The sequence below is a fragment of the Neophocaena asiaeorientalis genome, unplaced genomic scaffold (assembly GCF_003031525.2).
Source record: "Neophocaena asiaeorientalis asiaeorientalis breed wild unplaced genomic scaffold, Neophocaena_asiaeorientalis_V1.1 scaffold496, whole genome shotgun sequence".
Taxonomy (NCBI): Eukaryota; Metazoa; Chordata; class Mammalia; order Artiodactyla; family Phocoenidae; genus Neophocaena; species Neophocaena asiaeorientalis.
Window position 1 is genome coordinate 577,481 of NW_020174375.1, and position 22,766 is coordinate 600,246.

The following is a 22,766-nucleotide window of genomic DNA, read 5'->3' on the forward strand; positions in this document are numbered from 1 at the left end:
TCTAAGCATATTAGGATATTGTGAGGAAATGTGTATTTTCCCCCACGTCCCTCATTAATTATCAATATCAAAATCAGTAATCATATATCTGATATGGACTCTACTAAGTTGACCATGGTAGAATACACTGGCTGTCAGGTCAGGCTTCTAATGCTTCCAACTCTCTGCTGACCCCTTTTCTGCCTCCTTTACTTTCTCATAACTCCCTCTTCCTAATTCTCTAAGATTCCAGGTATTCTGGCACATATGGTATTCTAATTTATAACTGTGTCTTGATATTTTAGAATCGAATTCCCTTATGTTTTGATTTTGTGGATAAAGTTTTGACAAAAGATTCTGATTGAAATTGGCTTCTACATGAGTAGAAGCATTGTAAACCTTTATTTTGGACCAGACTTTGAAGGGAAGAGCGGGGGAGTGTTAACTGACAGAAAAGCAGGATCATGGTGACTACTCAGGCAGAGAGGGGCCTTCTGTTGGCTTTGTCTACAGCTGGCTCAAGAATGGAGATCAATCAGGTATTCTAACTTACTCTTTGACAATGGGTGAGCCTCATTTTCTGAGCCCCAGTGTCCTTATCTGTAAAAACTAAGAGAGTCTATGAAATCATTGCTCTAACATTCTGGGATTCTGAATGCCTTCAGAAATCACTTTTTGTTATTCCAGCCTAGCCCCTCTTCTCAAACTCTGGGTGGGAATGGCTATTCCAATATTCTCTTAACAATTCTGTGTCGCAGATAAATATTTGCATTTTACCATTGAAAAGATAAGCTCAGAATGGTTCAGAAGCCTACCCAAGGATACACAGTATGAAGCTGAGCTGAGTCTAATTCCTGTGTTTCTTTAACCATACCTTTCTGCTTCTCTTGGAGAAAAGAAAATAACAAAAATCACATTATTAGATAAGTTTTAGAATCTGTCTTTTTTTTGGAGAGGGGAGGGTAAGGTCTTCACTTTCAATTGGCATTCTTTGAAAGAGTACTTTCCTGAGCTGCTTTCTTCCCTGAAGAGGGACCTTGCCTTGGGGGCCATTCTACAGAAGGTTAACAAGTTGCTGCCTGCTGGAGAAAGCTTATTGTCCTAAAGTGGCTTGACATTGAAAGAGCTGCTCCTAGCCAGTTAATAACCTGACCAGAACTTGATAAGGTTAAAGAATAGTTCCTTAGAGGGACCACAGACCATGGCCCTCTTGTCCCCTTATCAGAAGACAATTGAGATGTGATTACCTGCTGAGTCTCTCGATTCTTATGCTTTCTTCTCAATAAAAGCCATCTCTGCAAGAGAGCTGGCTATATTTTGATGCACCTATGACTGGGATAAAACATTTGCCAACTGATTTTAGTTTTAGGGGATTGCATCTAAAAGCTTGGTCTCACCTGCTCCACAGTTTAATTGGCTGAGGTCAGCTAGTCAAGAACTTGGCGTTCTAATAGGGGCTCAATATATATGAATTGGATGATTGACATATCCCAGGTGGCTGGAGTCTCTGAGAGTAAGAGGGAGGGCTCAGTAACGCTGGCTGCTCTTCTGTGAAAGACACCATGTGCTTACTAGTAATAATGAAGACTTATTTAGCACTTTCCTTCTGGTTAAGTCTTTTCAACCACTTATGAAGTAGATACATGACTGTGAGAAGCAAGTAAACTGAGTCCTAGAGAAGTTAAATCACTTGTTCAAAATCTGGTAGTGGAGTTGATACTGGAACGTGTGTCTGCTGACAACCCATGTTCATTGTTCCTGGGCTATATGCTTCCTGGAATTCTTTTCAATTTGTTTGAAAGAGGGGTCACTTTATAAATTTGTGGAACAGGCAAGCTAAAAGTTGAAACTATTTTTGCGTTTTATGAAGACATTTATATTGACTACTTTTAGCATTTAAAATCATTTAAAGATAAAGAAACAAATTTCTTGATGAAATGCTAAACATGATTATCTAGGAAGGTGGTGGTATAATGGAGCAACCTGGTAGGTTACTATTGACCAAGTGACAGCCCTTTTCAATTGTTTTAATGAGCCAGCATTGATGATAATGAGGATAATTGGGTGATTCTTTTCTATTAAATTTTTTTGTGTGTGAATGATACATAAGTCTTTATTGAAGTATAGTTGATTTACAGTGTTTAGTTTCAGGTGTACAGCAAAGTGATTTAGCTATATGTACATATATATCTATTTTTTTCAGATTCTTTTCCCTTATAGGTTATTCCAAAATATTGAGTATAGTTCCCTGTGCTAACCCTAACAGTAGGTCCTTGTTGGTTATCTGTTTTATATACAGTAGTGTGTATATGGTAATCCCAAATTCCTAATTTATCCTTCCCCTCCCTTTCCCCTTTGGTAATCACAGGTTTGTTTTCTATGTTTGTGGGTCTATTTCTGTTTATAATTTCATTTGTATCACTTTTTTAGATTCTACATATAAGCAATATCATGTACTTGTCTTTCTCTGTCTGGCTTACTTCACTTAGTTTGATAATCTCTAGGTCCATCCATGTTGCTGAAAATGGCATTATTTCATTCTTTTTTTATGGCTGATTTATATTCCATTGTATAAGTATACCACATCTTTTTTGTTTTAATATTTGCTACCATTCATACTTAAAAAAACTTTATTTATTTGGTTGCATGTGGGTCTTAGTTGTGGTAGGTGGACTCCTTAGTTGTGGCAGGTGGGCCCCTTAGTTGTGGCATGTGACCTCTTAGTTGTAGCATGCATGTGGGATCTAGTTACCTGACCGGGGATCGAACCAGGGCCCCCTGCATTGGGAGTGTGGAGTCTTAACCACTGTGCCACCAGGGAAATCCTTATACCACATCTTTTTTATCCATTCATCTTTCTATGGACATTTAGGTTGTTTCCATGTCTTGGTTGTTGTAAATAGCGCTTATGTGAACACTGGGGTGCATGTATCTTTTTAAATTATGGTTTTCTCCAGATATATGCCCAGGAGTGGGATTGCGGGATTATATGGTAGCTCTATTTTTAGTTTTTAAACGAACCTCCATACTGTTCTTCATAGCAGTTGTACCAATTTAAATTCCCACCAACAGTGTAGGAGGGTTCTTTTTTCTCCACACCCTCTCCAGCATTTATTGTTTGTAGACTGTTCAGTGATGGCCATTCTGATCAGTGTGAGGTAATACCTCATTGTAGTTTTGATTTGCATATCTCTAATAATTAGTAATGTTGAGCATCTTTTCTTGTGCTTTTTGGCCATCTGTATGTCTTTTTTGGGAGAAATGTCTATTTAGGTCTTCTCATTTTTTGATTGGGTTGTTTGCTTTTTCTGATATTGAGTGGTATGAGTTTTTTATATTTTAGAGGTTAATCCCTTGTCGGTTGCATCATTTGCAAATATTTTCTCCCATTCTGTAGGTTGTCTTTTCATTTTGTTTATGGTTTCCTTTGCTGTGCAAAGGCTTTTAAGTTTAATTAGGTCTCATTTGTTTATTTTTATTTCCATTACTCTAGGAGATGGATTTAAAAGATATTGCTGTGCTTTATGTCAAAGAATGTTCTGCTTATGTTTTCCTCTAAGAGTTTTATAGTATCTGGCCTTACATTGAGGTCCTTAATCCATTTTGAGTTTATTTTTGTGTGCGGTGTTAGGGAATGTTCTAATTTCGTTCTTTTACATGTAGCTGTCCAGTTTTCCCAGCACCACTTACTGAAGAGGTTGTCTTTTCTTCACTGTATATTCTTGCCTCCTTTGTCATAGATTAATTGACCTTAGGTGTGTGGGTTTACTTCTGGGCTTTCTATCCTGTTCCATTGATCTATATTTCTGTTTTTGTGCCAGTACCATACTATATTTTTTGAAGTATAGTCGACTTACAATGTTATGTTAATTTTTGTTGTATAGCAAAGTGATTTAGTTATACATATATACATTCTTTTTTATATCCTTTTCCATTATGGTTTATCACAGGATATTGAATATAGTTCCCTGTGCTGTTGTTTATCCATTCTATATATACTCGTTTGCATCTGCTAACCCCAAACTCCCACTCCATCCCTCCCCCAGTACCATATTTCAAATACTGTAGCTTTGTAGTATAGTCTGAAGGCAGGGATCCTGATTCCTCCAGCACCGTTTTCCTTTCTCAAGATTCTTTTGGCTATTTGGGGTCTTTTGTGTTTGCATACAAATTAAAAAATGTTTTATTCTAGTTCTGTGAAAAATGCCATTGGTAATTTGATAGGGATTGCATTGAATCTGTAGATTACCTTGGTGGTACAGTAATTTTGACAATACTGATTCTTCCAATCCAAGAACATGGTATATCTTTCCATCTGTTTGTATCATCTTTGACGTCTTTCATCAGCATCTTATAGCTTTCAGAGTACAGGTCTTTTGCCTCCTTAGGTAAGTTTATTCCTAGGTATTTTATTCTTTTTGATGCAATGGTAAATGGGATTGTTTCCTTAATTCCTCTTTCTGATCTTTTGTTGTTAGGGTATGGAAATGTGACAGATTTTTGTGTATTAATTTTGTGTCCTGCAACTTTACCGAATTCATGGATGAGCTCTAGTAGTTTTCTGTAGTAGCATCTGTAGGATTTTCTATGTATAGTATGAAGTCATCTACAAATAGTGACAGTTTTACTTCTTCTTTTCCAACTTGGATTCGTTTTATTTCTTTTTCTTCTCTGATTGCTGTGGCTAGGACTTCCAAAACTATGTTGAATAAAAGTGGCGAGAGTGGACATCCTTGTCTTGTTCCTGATATTTAGAGAAAATGCTTTCTGCTTTTCACCATTGAACATGATGTTAGCTGTGAATTCTTTTCTGTTAATTTAAATTGGATATAATGTGAACTATTTCCTATCTTTTCAGTCTGTAAACAGAGTTCAGATAAAGGTAATCAATAGCTTATTGCACTGTGCTGAAGAAAGCAAGTAATAACAGCATATTTCAAATAGTTTTTAAAGGAGATGTTTCGTTCAATTAGTAAACACTTTCACTGACCAACCTGTGTGTGTGTGTGTGTGTGTGTTCACAACCCTACAAGGCCTCTGTGAGGCATGTAGAAGTTCTCTTAAACTAATTAAAAACTGTACACATAGATCTGGAAGAAACCTAATTGATTCTGTTTCTTCTCTGCCTCTCCACCCAACCCCAACAAATGTGCATATTGAGGCTTATGAAGGAAGTGCTTCCCCAAAGTCATACAATTTGTCAGTAGCAGGGTGGCCTAAGTGTCTGAGTTGCTGACTCCAATGGAATATTCTTTTCATTATACTGTTCCTTAAAAATAAACCATGTGATGTAGACAAAACTATTATGCACAGTTATAAACCTGAATATTAGAAAAATCTCAGAGTTTCTTTGACTATTTTTTAAATGAATGGTCAGTTTAACTGTTTAAATCCCATTAAGGATTGCAAGACATTTGGTTTTCTAAAGAGAGAAATCAATTTGTGGAAAATCACTTTAAGAGAACACTGAGGACTTCACTGGTGACAGTGGTTGAGAATCTGCCTGCCAATACAGGGGACATGGGTTCGATCCCTGGCCCGGGAAGATCCCACATGCCACTGAGCAACTAAGCCCACGCGCCACAACTACTGAGCCTGTGCTCTAGAGCCCACGAGCCACAAGTACTGAAGCCCGCATGCCTAGAGCCCATGCTCCACAACAATAGAAGCCACCGCAATGAGATGCCCGTGCACCTGAACGAAGAGTAGCCCCCACTCACCGCAACTAGAGAAAGCTCGTGCACAGCAATGAAGACCCAACACAGCCAAAATAAATAAATAACTTTATAAAAAAATAAATAAAAAAAAATAAAAGAGCACTGAATTGGAAGGAACTCTGAGCTGTGATTTGAGCTTTTGCACTAACTAGGTTTACAAGCTTAGACAAATACATAACAGACGCTGGAATAATAACCTTCTAGTTATAATAATTCTCAAGAGTATCTGTTAAGAAAATACTGGGTAACACAGTATTATCTGCTATTGGCTCTTCACTTCTTTAATATTGATCTCTTTGTGACTTTATATGAACTTTAAAGTCTAGTTTCTGCTGTGTTCAATCTCTCCTTCCAACCCTTATCTCTACTTGGTTTACAGGAATATGCATACTTTTATGACTTACAGAAAGACAAAAAATGAGACATAAGCGCTTCAGTGTAGTTTATAATAAATTGGTGCCTAATTTGGAAATGGAGATTTTTATAATTTAAGTGTTTTTGTTTTAAACAAACAAGGTGAACTCTGTTTCAGTGTTTATTCTAACCTGAAAGAGATTTAATATTAGTTAGTTATTCAGTAGATACATCTGTTGTCATCTGTTGTGTCAAGTACCCATACCCTGTGAATACTGAAGAGAATAAGACACGCTCTTTTTCATGGGCTCTCTCCATTTAATAGGGTGATTATAATGAACAGAGTTATTAACAACTATGAGAAGAATTATTGTCTCGGGTGTCTGGGTGCTGGGAAATTATGGGGCGCTTTAAGGAAACTTCATGGCTGGGGTGAAAGGTACAGGTGATGAAGTGAGGATAGTAGATGGGTATGTCTATCAAGAAGGATCTTGTGTTTGAAAATCGAGGGTTTGAACTGATTCTGGAAGTGAAAGGGAGCCATTGAAAAATTTTAAAGCAAGAAAATGACATGACTAACTTGTGTTTTTGAAAGATCACAGAGGTCCTCATGCAGCTGCAGTCGAGCAATCTTAGTTTGAGCATTATGATTTGAAGCACCGGTATGGTTAAACTATCAAGGATTTAAGATGTAGGGCAGATTGGAGATACTGTTAACAACTTCAGTTACAGTTATTCACCTTCACACTGCAGATGCTTAATATACTGGTCTAGGGAGCAATGCCACGACTACTTGTTGCAAGATAGACCTTTTTTTAATTGTATTAGGTAACTGCTAGAGAAAACTCAAAGGGTACTCTTTCTTGCTATTTGATCTGGATGACAAAATTATATCAAATAGATATCCTAAGAGCCAGGATGTATATTTTCCTCCCTGTGGTAAACATGGCTATGTGATTTTCAATACTACTTATAAAATATTTAAAAATTTTAAATGATGATACTAATATTTGGAATGTTAAAAGTCTGTTCGGATATTTAATAGAGGAAATCTTTTTCAAGCTTACATTTAATTTTCTTGTGGGTTTGGTAGCTCTCTTGAATGAGCCTATTATTTCAGGATAGACCCAAGTTTGACAGCATCATTCTCTGTTAAAGGCAGATACTACCTTGTGCTCTGTTTCCCTTTGTCCAAGTAAGGCATCTATTTTGCACTTCAGTTTTTAAAGTGCTTTCCTGTACATTCTCTCATTTGTTGCTGACAGTCCTATGAGGGAGATAGTATTATCCCTTTTTACAGAGCAGATAACAGAAGTTCTGAGAAGTCCACTTACCAGCCTAAGTGTTGCCTGCCACTACATGGCACAGTGAAGGCTGTATCTACTTTTATCATCAAAGCTACCTTCACAAATAGAGCTGGGTAAAGATATCAGACCATAGGACTAGGTATAAACATGATGCAGGTTTTAGCCAAAACATTATTTTGTAAAATTATTTTTTTCTCTTCGGTCAACCCCTTCGCTGACAAGTCAATGCCACACATAATCAAGAAATTAAAAGCTTATTAAAATAGGGTGGAATTTTGACCTATTACTAACTGATAAGGAGTCACCCTTTTTTATTTATCAATATACTGTGAAAAACATTGAAGTAATATTATCCCTATGTTGAAATAATTTCAGAGTCCTCAAATTCATCTGATATTTGTCTTACACACACTGCCAGATGGTGTGTATAAGACATCACTATGCCTCTCTAAGTTTAATGCTACCATTTGGTGTTTTAAAAATGAAATTCTTTTCTTTTTTCCTTCAATGTACTCCATGGATTTCCATCATTCTCTAGGCATCATAGTCAACATACTATGACCAGTGGCAAAATCAGTCCTGTCACCTTTTTGGTAGGACCCTTGAGGTGAGAATAGCTTTCAAATTTTTCATTGGTTGGAAAAATTCAAGAAGAATAGTATTTTATGACGCACAAAAATGATACTAACTTTAAGTTTCAGGGCTCGTGAATAAATTTTTATTGGAAGGCAGTCATGCTTAATCACCTACATACTGTCTGTGGGTGCTTTTGTTCTGCAACAGAGGTGAGTGGTTTAGACAGAGACGGTGTAGCCCACAAAACCTAAAATACTTTCTATCTGGCCTTTTACAGGAAAAGTTTGCCTGTTCCTGCTCTTGCCTATTTGGAGGGTGAAGGGATTCAGAGAGTCTCCTTGTTTTCCTTGGATGGAAGTTGAGCGGAGGGCAAGACATATATTAGCTTAATATGCTTTTCTGTTAGTTGGGTGGAGAGGTTTGCATTTTCCAACATTTGGAAAAATTCAACTAAGTCTTTCTTAGGTCTGAAATTTATTAACCTGCCTTGGTTCCACCTTAATATGAAAGGGTGACAACTTACCAAAAAAGGAAAAGCACAAGGAGTAACCAAGATGAGAGATCTGCTACTGGTAGGAATTTAAAATCTGATAAGAGATATTAATTTGGTTTATAATTTTTTTTTAACTTTTTTCATTACTGTCACATTTCTTTCCTATTTTATTCTGAGGTCGTTGTCCTTCTCTCTCATCCGCTTTAGATGGGGGGAAAATAGCCCTTTAAACACCTAGCTTTGTATTCCCAGCAAACGTGTCCAAGTTTTAATTTCAGTTGTTTTGAGAATGATTTCAAATGTCCATCACTTGAACATATGAGAAACGAAGCCAACATTTTTATAGTTCCTTATTATTTGATCACATGATTTTACACAAGCCTCAATGTTTCTTCAGATTTCTTTGTGTGGGTGGGCAAGATATAATTTTTAAAATAGATGTCACAGTGAAGCTCCCAGCAACATATTTTACAAATTTGAGGGTTTTTTTTTTTAAGAAGTGTTGTAACACTTTAAGTTAAAATAAATCAGGAGGAAACAATTTTTGATAGCATATCTATCCTGTGAAGTTGAAATAAAGGGCACTTTGGGCATATAAAACAGAATTCTATAATTATCTGAAAAGCAATGTGTACATTTCTGGATTGAGTCCATTCATCCTACCTAACTGCAATTTGAGAATTAAAATTACTCCCAGGCCATGATTTTTCCCATCCTTGTGGTCACTGCCCTAACGGCCATGATGGACCATGTTTAGTGCACTTCATAAATTGAGCATCTTTATAGTGCTTGGAAGTGGGTGCTGCATGTTTGACGCAGTATTTGTTGAAGGTTACGCTTATTTGGCTCTAGAAAGTAATACACGTTATGTGGTACCTTTTAACCTTTTCTTTTTGTTCTCATCTTTAATTTGATACTCTGAACAAAGATATGATATAGGTAAGTCAGATATTTTCTCCTCCTATCTGATGGGGAAGGAAGTAGGGCACAAAGAGCATGTAATTTCCCGCCCCCCCCCACCCCCAATTCAGACTTGCATTTAGATCTCAGTTTTCCTAAATCCTGGCTCTGAATGTTTGAAGTAGATGACTTTCCATGTAGGTACTCAACAAATGATTGTATTCAGTTTGTTTAGCCATATGACCTAAACAAGGGTAAAGCTACTATGTTTACTGTAGACAGTGGTCTTTGGATAATGCCTTTCATTTAAGTAGTACATTATGTATGTATGTATATATATATATGTATACATATACACACATATGTATGTAATTAAAATTTATTATATGAATGTATAGGATATAGAATTAAAATAATTATACATACATATACCCATATACATACAGTGTCTTGGTACCTTATTTGAACTTCCTTCCATCCGCCATCTTGGACTATCCTAGTTGGCAAATTTTTATACTCATAATAGCCCACGTTCTCTTCTCAGATATTATGCTGAGATCTTTGCCTCTTTTAAACCTCTGACTTCTCTCAACTCTGAGTTAGGGCCTGATGTTACCTCCTTTTTAAAGGTGAGGCAAAGATAGCTCTACTGACTTGCTGATGGTCACACAACAGTAAGGGAGCCAAGATTGTAACCTCAGACCCGCTCACCACTGTACTATCTGAAAGGCCACTATATTCTTAGCATAGTACTTATTCCCTGCCTTGGCTCTTGTTTGAAATGTCCTGTTCTGCACTTGACACAGTTGCATTTCACTCTATGCTAACTCTCCTAGCTAATAAAGGCAATCTTTATTTAAATCCACTCTGGTGGGTTTTACACAGACTTCTCCCCTGGATCTTCTCTTAATTTAGTGAAATTAATGCTGGTTTACTGCATCATCATTCAAATAGCTCAGTTGTAAGGATGAAACACTGAGTCCTGAAACCTCTGAATCTGTCCTTTATTTTCTTTAGGTTGAAATATAATGAAGCTTCTGATGAGCTGCATGTAACTAGACCCTACTAGAAAAAATGTAATTTTAGATTTTAGGTCATAAGTTTTCATCAGCCCCTACTCTAATGGGATTACGGCAATAGTACACATTAGAAAGGCATGATTTGTGTAACATAAAGCTTAAAAACTTTATTTAGGGCTATTTATAAACCATTGCAAGTTTTGAGAAGGAATGTTAAACAGCAGTATTTGAAGTTGTTAGAGGCCTAAAAATATTTAAACAATTTTAAGAAACCTCATATGAAGTTGCACAGTCTAGTACTTTCCATGTGAAAAAACTGCTAAAAGTCTAATTTCAAATGTCTTTTGGAACAACCTGTCCCTTTAATATCTGTTCAGATGTTAGTATACACTGAGCCAAGAAACCTCTAGGGTTTTCCAGGGGTTGACTTGATGCTCTTTGATCCTTGCAACTGCTAACTGAAGACTAAATCTCCCCCCAGCCGCCCACCATGGGTGTGTATGCCACGTTCTGAAGGAGGTGCCAGGAAGCTGACACGAAAGGGCAATTAGAGAACAATAAGCGGTTGGATATTCACAATGTGCTGAGGAGCCTGCAGCCCACAGCCCTGGTGCCCAAGAAATAACAGATTCCTCAGTGTGTGTCTGAGGTCCTCTCTACCTCACTGATTCTTTCCTTCCTCTAATAATTGATTGTAACCTATAGAATTACATGTTCACAGTTGGGTTGAACAGAGGTTGCTTTTTCTCTGTTTTTCATTTAAGCTTTTCATTTTTTTGTTTATATTATTAGCCGCTCTGAGATATTCAAATAAGAGGTGGTTTTTGTCGTCTAGATTTTGCTGGGGAGATAAATAAAACTCTCGGTGTCTCAAGGCCCTGAGAGCTTCGGCACCAAAGGAAGAGGCAGGGGAGGGGGATAACTGGATCTTTCTCTTCTCTCAGCTCGTCTTCTCCTCCGCCCAGTTTGTTGGTTCTGTTGATTCACTGTAACTCCTTTTCCCATGACTGTTAGCTCTTAGAGCATGAGGCTCTCAGTGGTTTTCCTTACCCCCCCTCTATCCCTGCTTTCAGGTAGCTTAATTTCCTGAAAATACCCTCTCCCCTGTTCACTGTATAGACTTTAGCGTAGTTACATTATTACCTTGTTGCCTGCCTGGGTACCTTTCCTATTAGTAGACAGAATATCCTGCAGTGCAGGAACTTTGCTTCTTCATCTGTCCCTCTAGCTATCATCATGGTGCCTGGCCCCGAGGGGCTGTTATCTGCCAAAATGAGGGAACAAACCAGATACCATTTTGATCACGTTATTCTCATGTGTAATCTATGGGGACCTCTTACTGCTAGTCAGACCAAGGCCTAATTTGAACTTTACTTCATTTTTGTTCATTTTAATTGTTACTTAAATACTTAAACCACAAATAATTTGTAATTTTACCTCCTTTTTTGAAACTGAATAAAACAAGAGGTGAAATTCTCCACCCACAGCCATCTAAAGCCGAGTAGCCACGTCATCCATCTAACGTCCAGTTCATTCCGGCCCCTCTTCATCGGGTGTCATGCATACGTGAACCATCGCCGTTGTGTTACGATGGAGGAGTCGCCCTCCCAGGACTCTGCTCTCCCCTCTGTCTCTCTCAAACCTGCTCAGTGGAGGTTCCAAATTCCATAGCACACATGACCTGCCACACATCAATATTTGCGTTCTCCATTATAATTGTTTTCAGGTGTTGGACTATTTGTTCCTCCAATAAGATTTGTAGTCCTTTACCAGCAACCATAGATTTTCTTTTTATATTAAAGATATTTACAGTGCATATGAAACAATCTCATATTAAGCATTCAAATGAGATTTTAAATATAAAGGAATTGAGTTTTTAAATGGCATTCACTTGGCAAGCGCTAAAACTCAACCATGTGTCCAGCACTGTGTTAGAAACAAGGAATTCAGAGCTTGGAAAAAAAAAAAAGTTTGTAATGGCAGAACGGAAATGGATCTTCTCTGCCTCTAATGTACCCAGCACATGCTTCTACTATCTCCTATGCTATGTTGCAATGCCCTGAAAGTGCCACGTGGCCCCCCCTCTTTGGCTTTTCCACCTCCAGGACAGGGAATGGGTGTTACAATTTTATGTTCTCATAAAATGGCACAAAACCTGGCACATACTCAATTTTTGGAGGATGTTTGGAATGAGCTGTTGAACTGAACTAGAGTATAATTTGAGAAATGTTACAATGGAGCTGGTATGGCTACTGTGGAAGGACAGAAAGGGTACCCAGGCTACTTTTCTGTTTCTTGGCCAGAGCAAGCCTCCCTTGCCAAATGACAGCCCCATCAGCTTGCATTTGGACACAGTTTTACTTGGACAATAATTTTACTTAAACCGATACCGGCAGCCCTCACTTGGCGGATTACAGTTTTGAGGAGACACTATAATTTAGAAGCATGTAAATTGGATAAAACAGGGTCTTGTATTTCTGAACAAGGACTTAAAGCCCAGGTTTCTAGAGACAAGACCCGTGTTTAGTAAAGTTTGATATACCCGTTTTCTTAGTCAGTATAAAGTTTTGCAAAGTTTTTCAGTCTGTTGAATGATCCCATTGGTGTTTTAAAACTCATTTATTTATAAAATGGACATAAAGATTTTCCTGAAGTGTTAATACAGTGGCTATTTCTGGGGAGTAGGCCCGATGGGTCATCGGGTGAGGAAGACTTTCTATCTTTTCCTTTAAACCTTCTGTACTGTTTTGAATTTTTATTCGTAATGAGAATGTTTTACTTTTTTTAGGCTCACGGGCCCAGCCGCTCCGCCCCATGTGGGATCTTCCCAGACCGGGGCACGAACCCGTGTGCCCTGCATCAGCAGGCGGACTCTCAACCACTGCGCCACCAGGGAAGCCCTGTTTTACTTTTGTATGAAAAAATGAGTTAGTAGAATTGATGTGAATCCCTGAAAAGAAGCAGACTGGCAGTGTAGTTGATTTTATGCCGCTGTTAGCTTTAAAAAGCTTTCGGCTCGGGCTTCCCTGGTGGCGCAGTGGTTGAGACTCCGCTTGCCGATGCAGGGCACACGGGTTCGTGCGCCGGTCCTGGAGGATCCCACATGCCGCGGAGCGGCTGGGCCCGTGAGCCATGGCCGCTGAGCCTGCGCGTCCGGAGGCTGTGCTCCGCAACGGGAGAGGCCACGACAGTGAGAGGCCCGCGTACCGCAAAAAAACAAACAAGCAAACAAGAAACCTTTCGGCTCAAAGGTGTTTGTGAGTAAACGCATTGTGTCAGTTCAGGCTGCTAAGTATGTGGGCGGCCTGCTTTGGTTTCACGTTGTGGCGAAGAGTGACGGAGACCAGGAAGATCAGTGGAGCTTCTGACGTCGTTACAGCTTTGCGCCAATCAAAGCTTTTATTTAAATGCTTCAATGAATAAAAAAATGTTTAACTTTTCCCCTAATGATTTGGAAAGCACCATTGAACATATGAAAGCAAAGGACACTGGTAAGAGATGGTCAAATGACTATTTTGAAGGCTAAGGCAGGTTCAGCATTATCATAGAAGGGGTATAACCTCATGCTCCCAAATCTGAAAAAAAACTGGGATGGGATAACATTCCTTTATTCATTCTTGCCTGTTTAAAAATCAGAAGAATTTCTTTTAGAATGTAAATACAGTGGCATTTTCTGTATATTTAAGTAGGTCACAAATGTATATTGAAATATCTTCTTCTCTTTTACTTTTAATACACAAATACATTACAATTAAAAAGAGTCATATGACTCAGAAGTATAATTTTTAACATTTCAAAATTCCGCTATTTCCCCTTCCCAAATTAACTTCTCAAGCTACTTCATATATGTACACAGACACGTGTATATGTGGTTTTATTGCATCATACTCTGTATATCCTGCAACTTGCCATTTTTCATTTAATGATGGGGCTCACAGCTTATTCTCAGTCATTGCTTATAATTCACCTTGTGCTTTTTCAGGGTTGTAGTATTTTATAATTTGAATTCATCAGATTTTTATTGTACTGAAATTTGAGGACAAATAATTAAGCTTTCTTCTAGTCAGATTTATGCCTGAAGAAGTCCTAAGGGACTTTAGAGTGAATGATAGGTATTTCAGAAATTCCACATTCTGTGAACAGGTTTAGGAGCATGGAATGAAATGAGGAAAGGGAGCTACAAGTAACAATAAAGATCAGGAAAGGACCTTGTAAAATTATTTCCAAATGCTTATTGCTATAACTTTTTGGCCTAAAAGCTCATAGGTGCAGGCCATGTTAAAAAAAAAAAAACAAAAAACAATCAGATCTTATACATAACAATTGACTTATGAAATGTATAGTCCTTTTTAAAAATATATATATAAATGCTTTGTTCTCTTCACCCTTTAGTTCTGTTTTATCCTTTGGAATGTTTATCATTATTTCTTGGAAAATAATTCTGCTAACAGGAAGGGCTGCTTGCTTTTTCGAAAAATGTAGCAAGAAAACCAACAATTTGTGGACATGATGGTCATGTATTTTGACCATGATTAAGAAGCTACTGACCAACGATAGACCACCGTTTTATAAAAATATAGGTTACAGCATTTAAGGCTGCAAATGAACATTTTATAGGGTGATAAACCATTCTTCTGTGTCCACCATCCTCCCCTGAAAGAGCAATAGTGTAATTTGACTATGGACTTTCACCCACACATAGTTGGTTTTCCAATTGTAAATTTGGGTAACATTTTAGAAGAATTAGCTGCTTCATGGTGGTCACTTAATACATGCAGACATGTTTAGACTCCAGCTTGAAAGGTGAGGATTGCCGTTTTCTTTTTATAAGTCTAGAAACTGTCATTAGTTATAATGTAATCTATTTTAACAAACTTTTTTAGTGTTTGTATTCTGGCTTTATCTTCTCAATTTTCAAATTTTTGATATTCAATGATTTCATGTTTTGGTTATATTTTTTATTCAATTATATCTTCGGTTGTGGAAACTAGTTTTTAAAGCTTTTCTGAATCGTTAAATCACCAAATATAGTACTGGCACTCAGAGGCTTGTTAAAAGAATAAAAGCGTTGCCAGGGAGTTTTCATAGAGCTTTATGTGCTGTTAATTGCCATCAGTTAAATCTGTTACAAGTAATAATGTACTGTAATCTGTTGAAAACCTTTCCTTTCAATTAACCAATTCTCCGACCTTTCCTTCCTTCTCCTTGAAGAGTAGTTTAGAGTTTATTTATTTTCACCCCTACAAACCAATTACCTCTGGCCCAGCTGTTCCTCAAATACAGGGGAATCTGACCTAGAATACAAGCCCGTAAATTATTGCTTCTTTTTACACCTTGTAATGTGAATGGTTTAGTGGAAAAATACATGTTTCTGTTTCTAATTCACTGGTGCTTCTATCTGCAGACTACCGATTATGAGCTAGTCAATTTACATATATTATTGTAGATCCTCACAATAACCTTGTAAAGTCAGTGACATCCCTGTTTTATACAGAAGGAAATAGAGGCTCAGAGAGGCATGTAGCCATTCAGAGTCACATAGCTGGTAAGGGCAGAGCTGGGATTCAAAACCACACCTAGCAGAACTGAAAGCATTTCTCTTTCACCAACTGTTTCCAACGAAATTCAGTTAGCGTGTTATAGAGAAAAGAGAACAGATTTAGAAGGCAGTCCATTTGGGGGCTTGCAGAACCAACTCAGCCATTACCAGCTTTGTGACTTAAGTCTCAGTTTCCTTATTTGCAAAATAGGGGTACCACTGCTTACCCTGATGGACTGTTGTGAGCACTAAGGAAATGTATTATGGGTTTTCCAAAAAATGACTTAAAGTACCCCTCCTAGTTAAGACACCCTCTGATGAAAGTAAATGCATTAAACAGAATTTTAACTTACTGTCTTGGAACAGAATATACTGATTAGAGTGTTCCCATTGTGTTTTTCATAGTAGGTCTTTGGAAGAGCAGAACAGATTTCAATCCCACCAGCAATGTAATTTGTAGGGGAAGTGTTTTTCTTTTTAATCCTTCGTTTTAATCCCATTTGGAGTTGCAAAAATTTCTGAAGGGTCTCATGCTGCCTAGGGCCCCGGGCTGGAATTTTGTCTTAGCCTATTGATGTGGTGAGCTGTTGGAAGAGGTAGGAGTGATTTAGAAGGAGATGGCATGAGGAAACAAATGAGTTGAACACATATTTCTCTGACCACTAGAATTCCAATTGAGCTAACCGGTGAGTTTGTGAGAGTTTTATTTGCAAAACCAGTAAATTTTTGACTGAAATTTTCTCTTTCTCTTTAAAATTGTTTTTAGGATGCAGAATAGAAAACTGTGATTCTTGCTTTAGCAAAGACTTTTGTACCAAGTGCAAAGTAGGCTTTTATTTGCATAGAGGCCGCTGCTTTGAGGAATGTCCAGATGGTTTTGCACCATTAGATGAAACCATGGAATGTGTGGGTGAGTAGTTTTCCATGTAACTTTCAAACTTCAACTTTTATTTTAACACCCGTTTCTTGGGGGAAAAAAATGCATGCTGGATGTATTCATCATAGAAACAAATCGGTTCTCTTGTTATTTATTAGAACTGAAAATTATTTAAGTTCTTTGCTGACTTTATGCTGTTAGGCAGTATCATATATTACATTTTGCTTCAAAATTTGTTAGTTTTACATCTAAGTTAAACCACTTAAATGCTGAGAATAATGTTTTTATTATCTATGTAATACATCAATTTCTTAATTATCTTAATAAAATTATTAGTAACCATTAGAGAAAAACATTTTGTTTAGAAGGAAAACAAGATTTTCAAGCAGTGCCATGTGGTTAGCTAGTCTATCACTATTGTTATGTGTATTAATTATGGAGCTTCTTGCTTAGCCATTTGTATAAAAAAAAATTCAATTGGGAAGAGATTTTTTGTGCCAAATGTACTTTGTTGATGATTGACTGAATGTTGCAAAGTACATTAAAACAATTTTACTTTTACTAAATTTAGATATGTAGAATGCATAATTTAATATACATATATATGCTGTTTGTGAGTAATAATTAGGAATACACATTTTATAAATTTTATATTTTTTGAGTGTTTTAAAAAAGTTCAGTAATTTTATACCACTGATTAAAAGGTAAAGATCTGTCAGTACCTACGTTTTGAGAAATGCCTCAATCTAATCTTAGGTGTGATGGCATCTTCACCACTCCCACCTCCGCCATGCCTGAATTTTATTTGACATGTTATACATCTGATATGGTGTACAACAGAGCAGTGTATTCTAAATGAGGCTTTCCATCTCTTTAAAATGGAGACTTGAGAACGTTTTCCCTGTAGAAATTTTGAAGTAGTCTGTAATTATGTATTCGGAAGCTTGCAGAGAACACATTTAAATGAGAGGTTTTTGAAGAAATGTGTACATATATTCCTGTATACGTGTGAGTTAATACAGGCGACACCTTAATGCAAAATAAGAAAGTCACTAGAAGAGCATATTCAAAACGTTGAATTCGCTTTTGAGAGGCAAAACCCACACCTATTACAAATGTTCAGTGGAAATGCTTGTGAAACCCTTGACTATTAACAAATTAACCACAGAGTCCTATGCATTCCCCTAAATAAAAATCTTAAGTAGCTTTGAAAAATCGAAGAGTTCCCATGACGCCTGCTGAGATCTGGAATGTGGAAATACTAATGGTGTGTGGACTCTAGGCCTGAGTCCTCATCTGCTAGTGTGATGGGGTTTTTAACGGTGAATTTGATGAGGAGGTTTAACTTTGCATATTTTAATGCTTTTATCTCCTCCCCCTTCCTCTCATCGCAGGGTATTGGAGAATAACCTACTTTTCCACTATATGAACTTACAAAAGGGGATGCTAAAAGCTTACCTATCTAGGCAAAACATACATTTTCAAATATCTGACCTTATTTGTTTACGTTTCAAACTATGGTAATGTACCGTATCAATTTAGGGAGTAAGAGATATATACTGCAGTGCAAGACGCCTTTTAAAAGAATTGAGACAATCAGAAAATGCGCAACACTCACTATCCTTTTCATCATACACTTACTTCCAAAATAAAACTAACACACTTGTGAATTTCAGGGGGGGGGGGCATGCAGAATTAACCTGCAAAATTTTGTGTCCTGTCCTGGTATGAAAAGAGTTATCTTTTACTGTAGGTTTCAGCTGTTGAACCTTTTAAAGATCATATATTTCAATGTCTTTAGAATGGACCAGTAGCATCCCTTCAAAAAATGAACTAAGACAAATAGTAATTTTTAAAGTACTTACGTGGCAGTTATTTACTTTTATCTGTAACTTCCAAATTCAAAGAGTTAAAGTTCCTGAAAGGTGTGTACAGGTCTTGTGGGCTGTACAACTTAATTTTTGGTATCTGAAGGTGGGGGAGTTAGAGAAACACTGCTATGTAAATTTGGTGATGGTGGAGAAATGTCTACCAAATTGTCATCTGTGTTTGTTTTCTCTCTATTAGAAGGATGTGAGGTTGGCCATTGGAGTGAGTGGGGAACTTGTAGCAGAAATAATCGCACATGTGGATTTAAGTGGGGTCTGGAAACCAGAACACGGCAAATTGTTAAAAAGCCAGCAAAAGACACGATACCATGTCCAACGATCGCTGAATCCAGGAGATGTAAGATGGCCGTGAGGCATTGTCCAGGAGGTGAGTTCAGATAATCCCTATTGTGGGCTGTGTGCTTTCTGAATTCTCCTCTTGTCTAATCACCCTTGCTCCCAAAAAAGTATTTATCTATGAGGGAAACCTGATAATAACATTGGTGTGAATATTCCACGTCACACTTCCTTAGAGACGAATGCTTAAATTGTGAAGAATGTAAAGTGAATATTTAATTTCATGGTACCTTGAAAATAATTTAGAAGACTACATTACAAATGAGCTTTTAAAATGAGATTTCTAAAAGTGTGTGTGTGTGTGTGTGTGCGCGTGTGTGTGTGTGTGTGCGTGTGTGCGTGCGCGCGCTGCTTTTTTACTTTTTCTTTTTTTTTGCTGATGTACCATAAAAGCCAGTTCTTATGAAATCAGGCCTTTGCTCTAAGAGAAGTAGCCAACTTTCAGCTGAGAACAGTTTAGATTAGAAAGGTTTATGGAATCTGTAAAATCATCTGTATCATTACTAGTTGAAGATGACAACTTAAAATAAACTTGCCCAAACACTGGGAGGAATAAACATTGTCTTAATGTTACCACAATTAGCCGGTTCTCTTTGTTTTGATAATAATTTGTGGAAAACAGCTACTGGTATGTGTATGTTTATTTGTGTCTTTGTAGTAATTGTGCTGATTTGTAGTAATTATTCTGTAATAACAGGATTAGGCCCACTTACAAATTAGGAGAAGTGTACATAGCTCAGGTGCTGGCTGGAGCCGAGTCCGTATGTTGAAATGCAGTTCTTAGCGCTGGTGCTGTGCTTCTGAAAGCATAATCTCTTGTTACTATTTATGTTATCACCAGCGGATGCCGCATTGCCAAAGATGAAGTTAGGATTTTTCTAGTACACAAAGTAGGAAAGCAAAAAAGAAAGTTGTGTTTAGAAAATTGCCCTGTGAAACAGTCAAAACTTCTGTTTGCTTCCGTTCTTCCTGTTGGGCATAGCTTTTCAGCTGCGTGGCTATAGCCCAGAGAGGGAATATATATCTGCTTAGGATGGATTTATATCCATATTATGCTGCCTCATAGAGAATGTCTATGATCCATGGAGGAAGACAAAACTTAAGACTTGAAGACTCCAGTCGGCCTTTGAGAACTATTAGATCCAGATTCAGAAGCTACTATTAGGAAGGCAGCTTTTCCTCTTGAATTAGTTTTGCTTTTCTTTGCTGAGTCTTTGAAACAAAGTTTTTTTGGGTCTGCTTTTCACTAACAAGGATGGTTTTGTTCAGTTAAACTGGGTATTTTTCAGTCAAAATATAAGAAAATATTTTCTTACAAAACTAATAAGCCACTTCTTGGATAGCTGAGAGCACTTAACCTGCAACCTTGTACCTAAAAACAAACCTGATGTATTCAGGTATTGGAAATAAAGACTTTCTTTGTTGTATATTGTTTATATAACTACCCCCCCCATTCCTCTTCCAGCAACGTGGTCCCCCAATTGTGGTTTACGTTAATAGCAAAAATTAACCTGAAAATGCTCCTATAACAAACATGCTTATGTGTAACAAGAGCCAGCACGTTCCCCTCCCCTCTGAAACTATTTTGACTTAGCCCCAGCCTTGCTTGAGAATTTTGTAGGTAACAGCTAAATTTTTAACCTGTAATGTTTATTGCATTTTTTTTATGCTTCAAGCAACAGTGCATTGTCTCAAGAGATATAACCTGACACTGTCAACAATTAAAATTATGTCAAAACAAATGTTTATGTATCATCTGTTAATATTCTCTTTTTGAGAAGTGAACCAGCAATGAACTCTTATTTAATTTACATTTAGGTTTTACCACATATTATTTATTAGGATAGACATTAGGAGAGACCAGCTATTGCTCTAATCCCTGTGTCTACATATTCAGTTTAATAAATTCAATTTTTAAGTAAACTTTAAAGTTAGTGGATTTAAAAAATTATATTGGAATTTGTTTTATGTTTTTAAAAAAGGGAACTAATGTAGGATTGTTGATAGAAATGGAAAATGACTCTGCAGTAAAACAACTTCAATTTACAAATGTAGGAAATGAAAACTAGAAAGTTAATTTTGGAAATTGAGCACCAATTGATAAAAATTGGCATAACTTCCAGTGGAGTATCCCACCTTGCCTCAGGTGAGAGAGGAAAAAGTTCCTTTCTCCAATAGGTCACGGGGATTAATGGAAGAATAGAGAAGAAAACCACTTTATCCCATTTTACATCTTGACTTGATTTCGGTGATCTGCTTTGACAAACCATGCAAAAATGTAAGTCGTAATCAGGTTGGGAATACAGGCATTTTTCAGATCTTTTCAACATATGTATGGATTTTTCTCCTGTTGGAGCCAATCTTAACCTGATTGCACACAAACGCAGCCTTAGCCTCCTTCACACTGGAGCATGGGCACATTAAAATCAGCTGCTTTTCATTACTGGAAGCCATAAGTTAGAGGTCAGCGAAATGGAGTAGTCCTAAGTATATAAGATATTACACTGAAAACTATTAGAAATGAGACAATAAATGGCTGTAAGATTTAAAAACAACAGCGTAATGCTTTTGCCTATTTTCCCTTAATTATTGTATGCTTATTTGCTTTTAAACAGTGAAAGAATATTTGGAAATGTCTTAAGTCATGGATTGATGTATGACTTGAAGTTACTGTTCATTTCCAAACTTTTCTTGATTAGTTATCTTTTCTTTCATTTCTGATGACATAATCTGTGGAGTACCTTGGGCTTTTCTGACTCTCACTCTTCAGGGTTCCGGTCTGGTGATCAGGAGATCTGGGTCTCTGCACCATGTCAACTCATTAATTCTGTGACCCTTGGCAAGTCACTTAACCTCTCTTGGCCTCTATTTCCTCATTTTAAATTGAGGGTATTGAGGTAGGCAATCTCTAAGATCCAGTCCAGTCCTAAAATCCAATGACTCTACGACTAATTGCCAAAAGATATGGGTAGGTTTTGTGGCTGCCATGTGAAGGGTAAGGAAGAGAACGGTAAGCCCAAGAGCATTGTTTTACGACCAAGAACTGACCACTTTTCCAGTAGCTGTACTGTGTATTTGCCAAGCCTTCTACATCTGGCAGCTTTCATCCTCTTCCTTCCTCCTCCTTCCTTTTCACAGACAGTGAACCCTCAAAGACTGTCCAAGACTCTTGTAAAGTCTGCATATGACCTATGCTTTAGCTACCAAGATAGCAGGAGGATGGAGGAAGAAAGAGGAGGGGATCGTAAAAGACGATGGGAAAGAGGGAAAGACTGACAATGAGTTAGAGGAGAAACAATTGAACAATGAGTGTAGGAAACAAGGGGAAAAAGAACAGACTACTAAAAATGAAGACTGTACTCAGAGCAGATGTAACTGTCTTCACTCCCCTCCCTCCCACCCTGAGCACACTAATAGAATTCATCCTGTTGGGACCAAGTTATTCTATTAATATATAACCTGCAGCTTTATTATGACTTAAAGAAAAATTTTTTTTTGGCCACACCACGCGGCTTGCAGGATCTTAGTTCCAAGACCAGGGATTGAACCTGCACCCTTTCAGCAGTGAAAGTGAGGAGTCCCTACCGCTGGACTACCAGGGAATTCCCTAACTTGCAGTTTTAAATGGAAGGACTTTCAAGTGTGGACTATGTTGTACATTAGACAATATATTAATAGAAAAATATAAACATGCTATGATGAAATTTAAATGACAAATGGAAGAACAAAATCATGGTGGCTGCGGTACAAAGTTGGAAAACGTTCACGTACAGGGAGCGG

The 22,766-nt window shown here is 37.4% G+C and overlaps 1 protein-coding gene across 3 annotated transcripts in view; it reads left to right on the plus strand.

The window, feature by feature from the left end:
- Positions 1–22,766, plus strand: part of RSPO2 (R-spondin 2) — a 158,026-nt gene that overhangs the window by 81,765 nt on the left and 53,495 nt on the right. For 2 of the 3 annotated variants that reach the window (XM_024756328.1, XM_024756327.1), the window contains 2 exons: positions 16,651–16,794; positions 18,829–19,017. In XM_024756328.1, coding sequence (XP_024612096.1) covers positions 16,651–16,794; positions 18,829–19,017 — 333 coding nt within the window. The remainder of the gene's footprint in view (positions 1–16,650; positions 16,795–18,828; positions 19,018–22,766) is intronic. The other variant, XM_024756330.1, reaches the window with a different exon arrangement.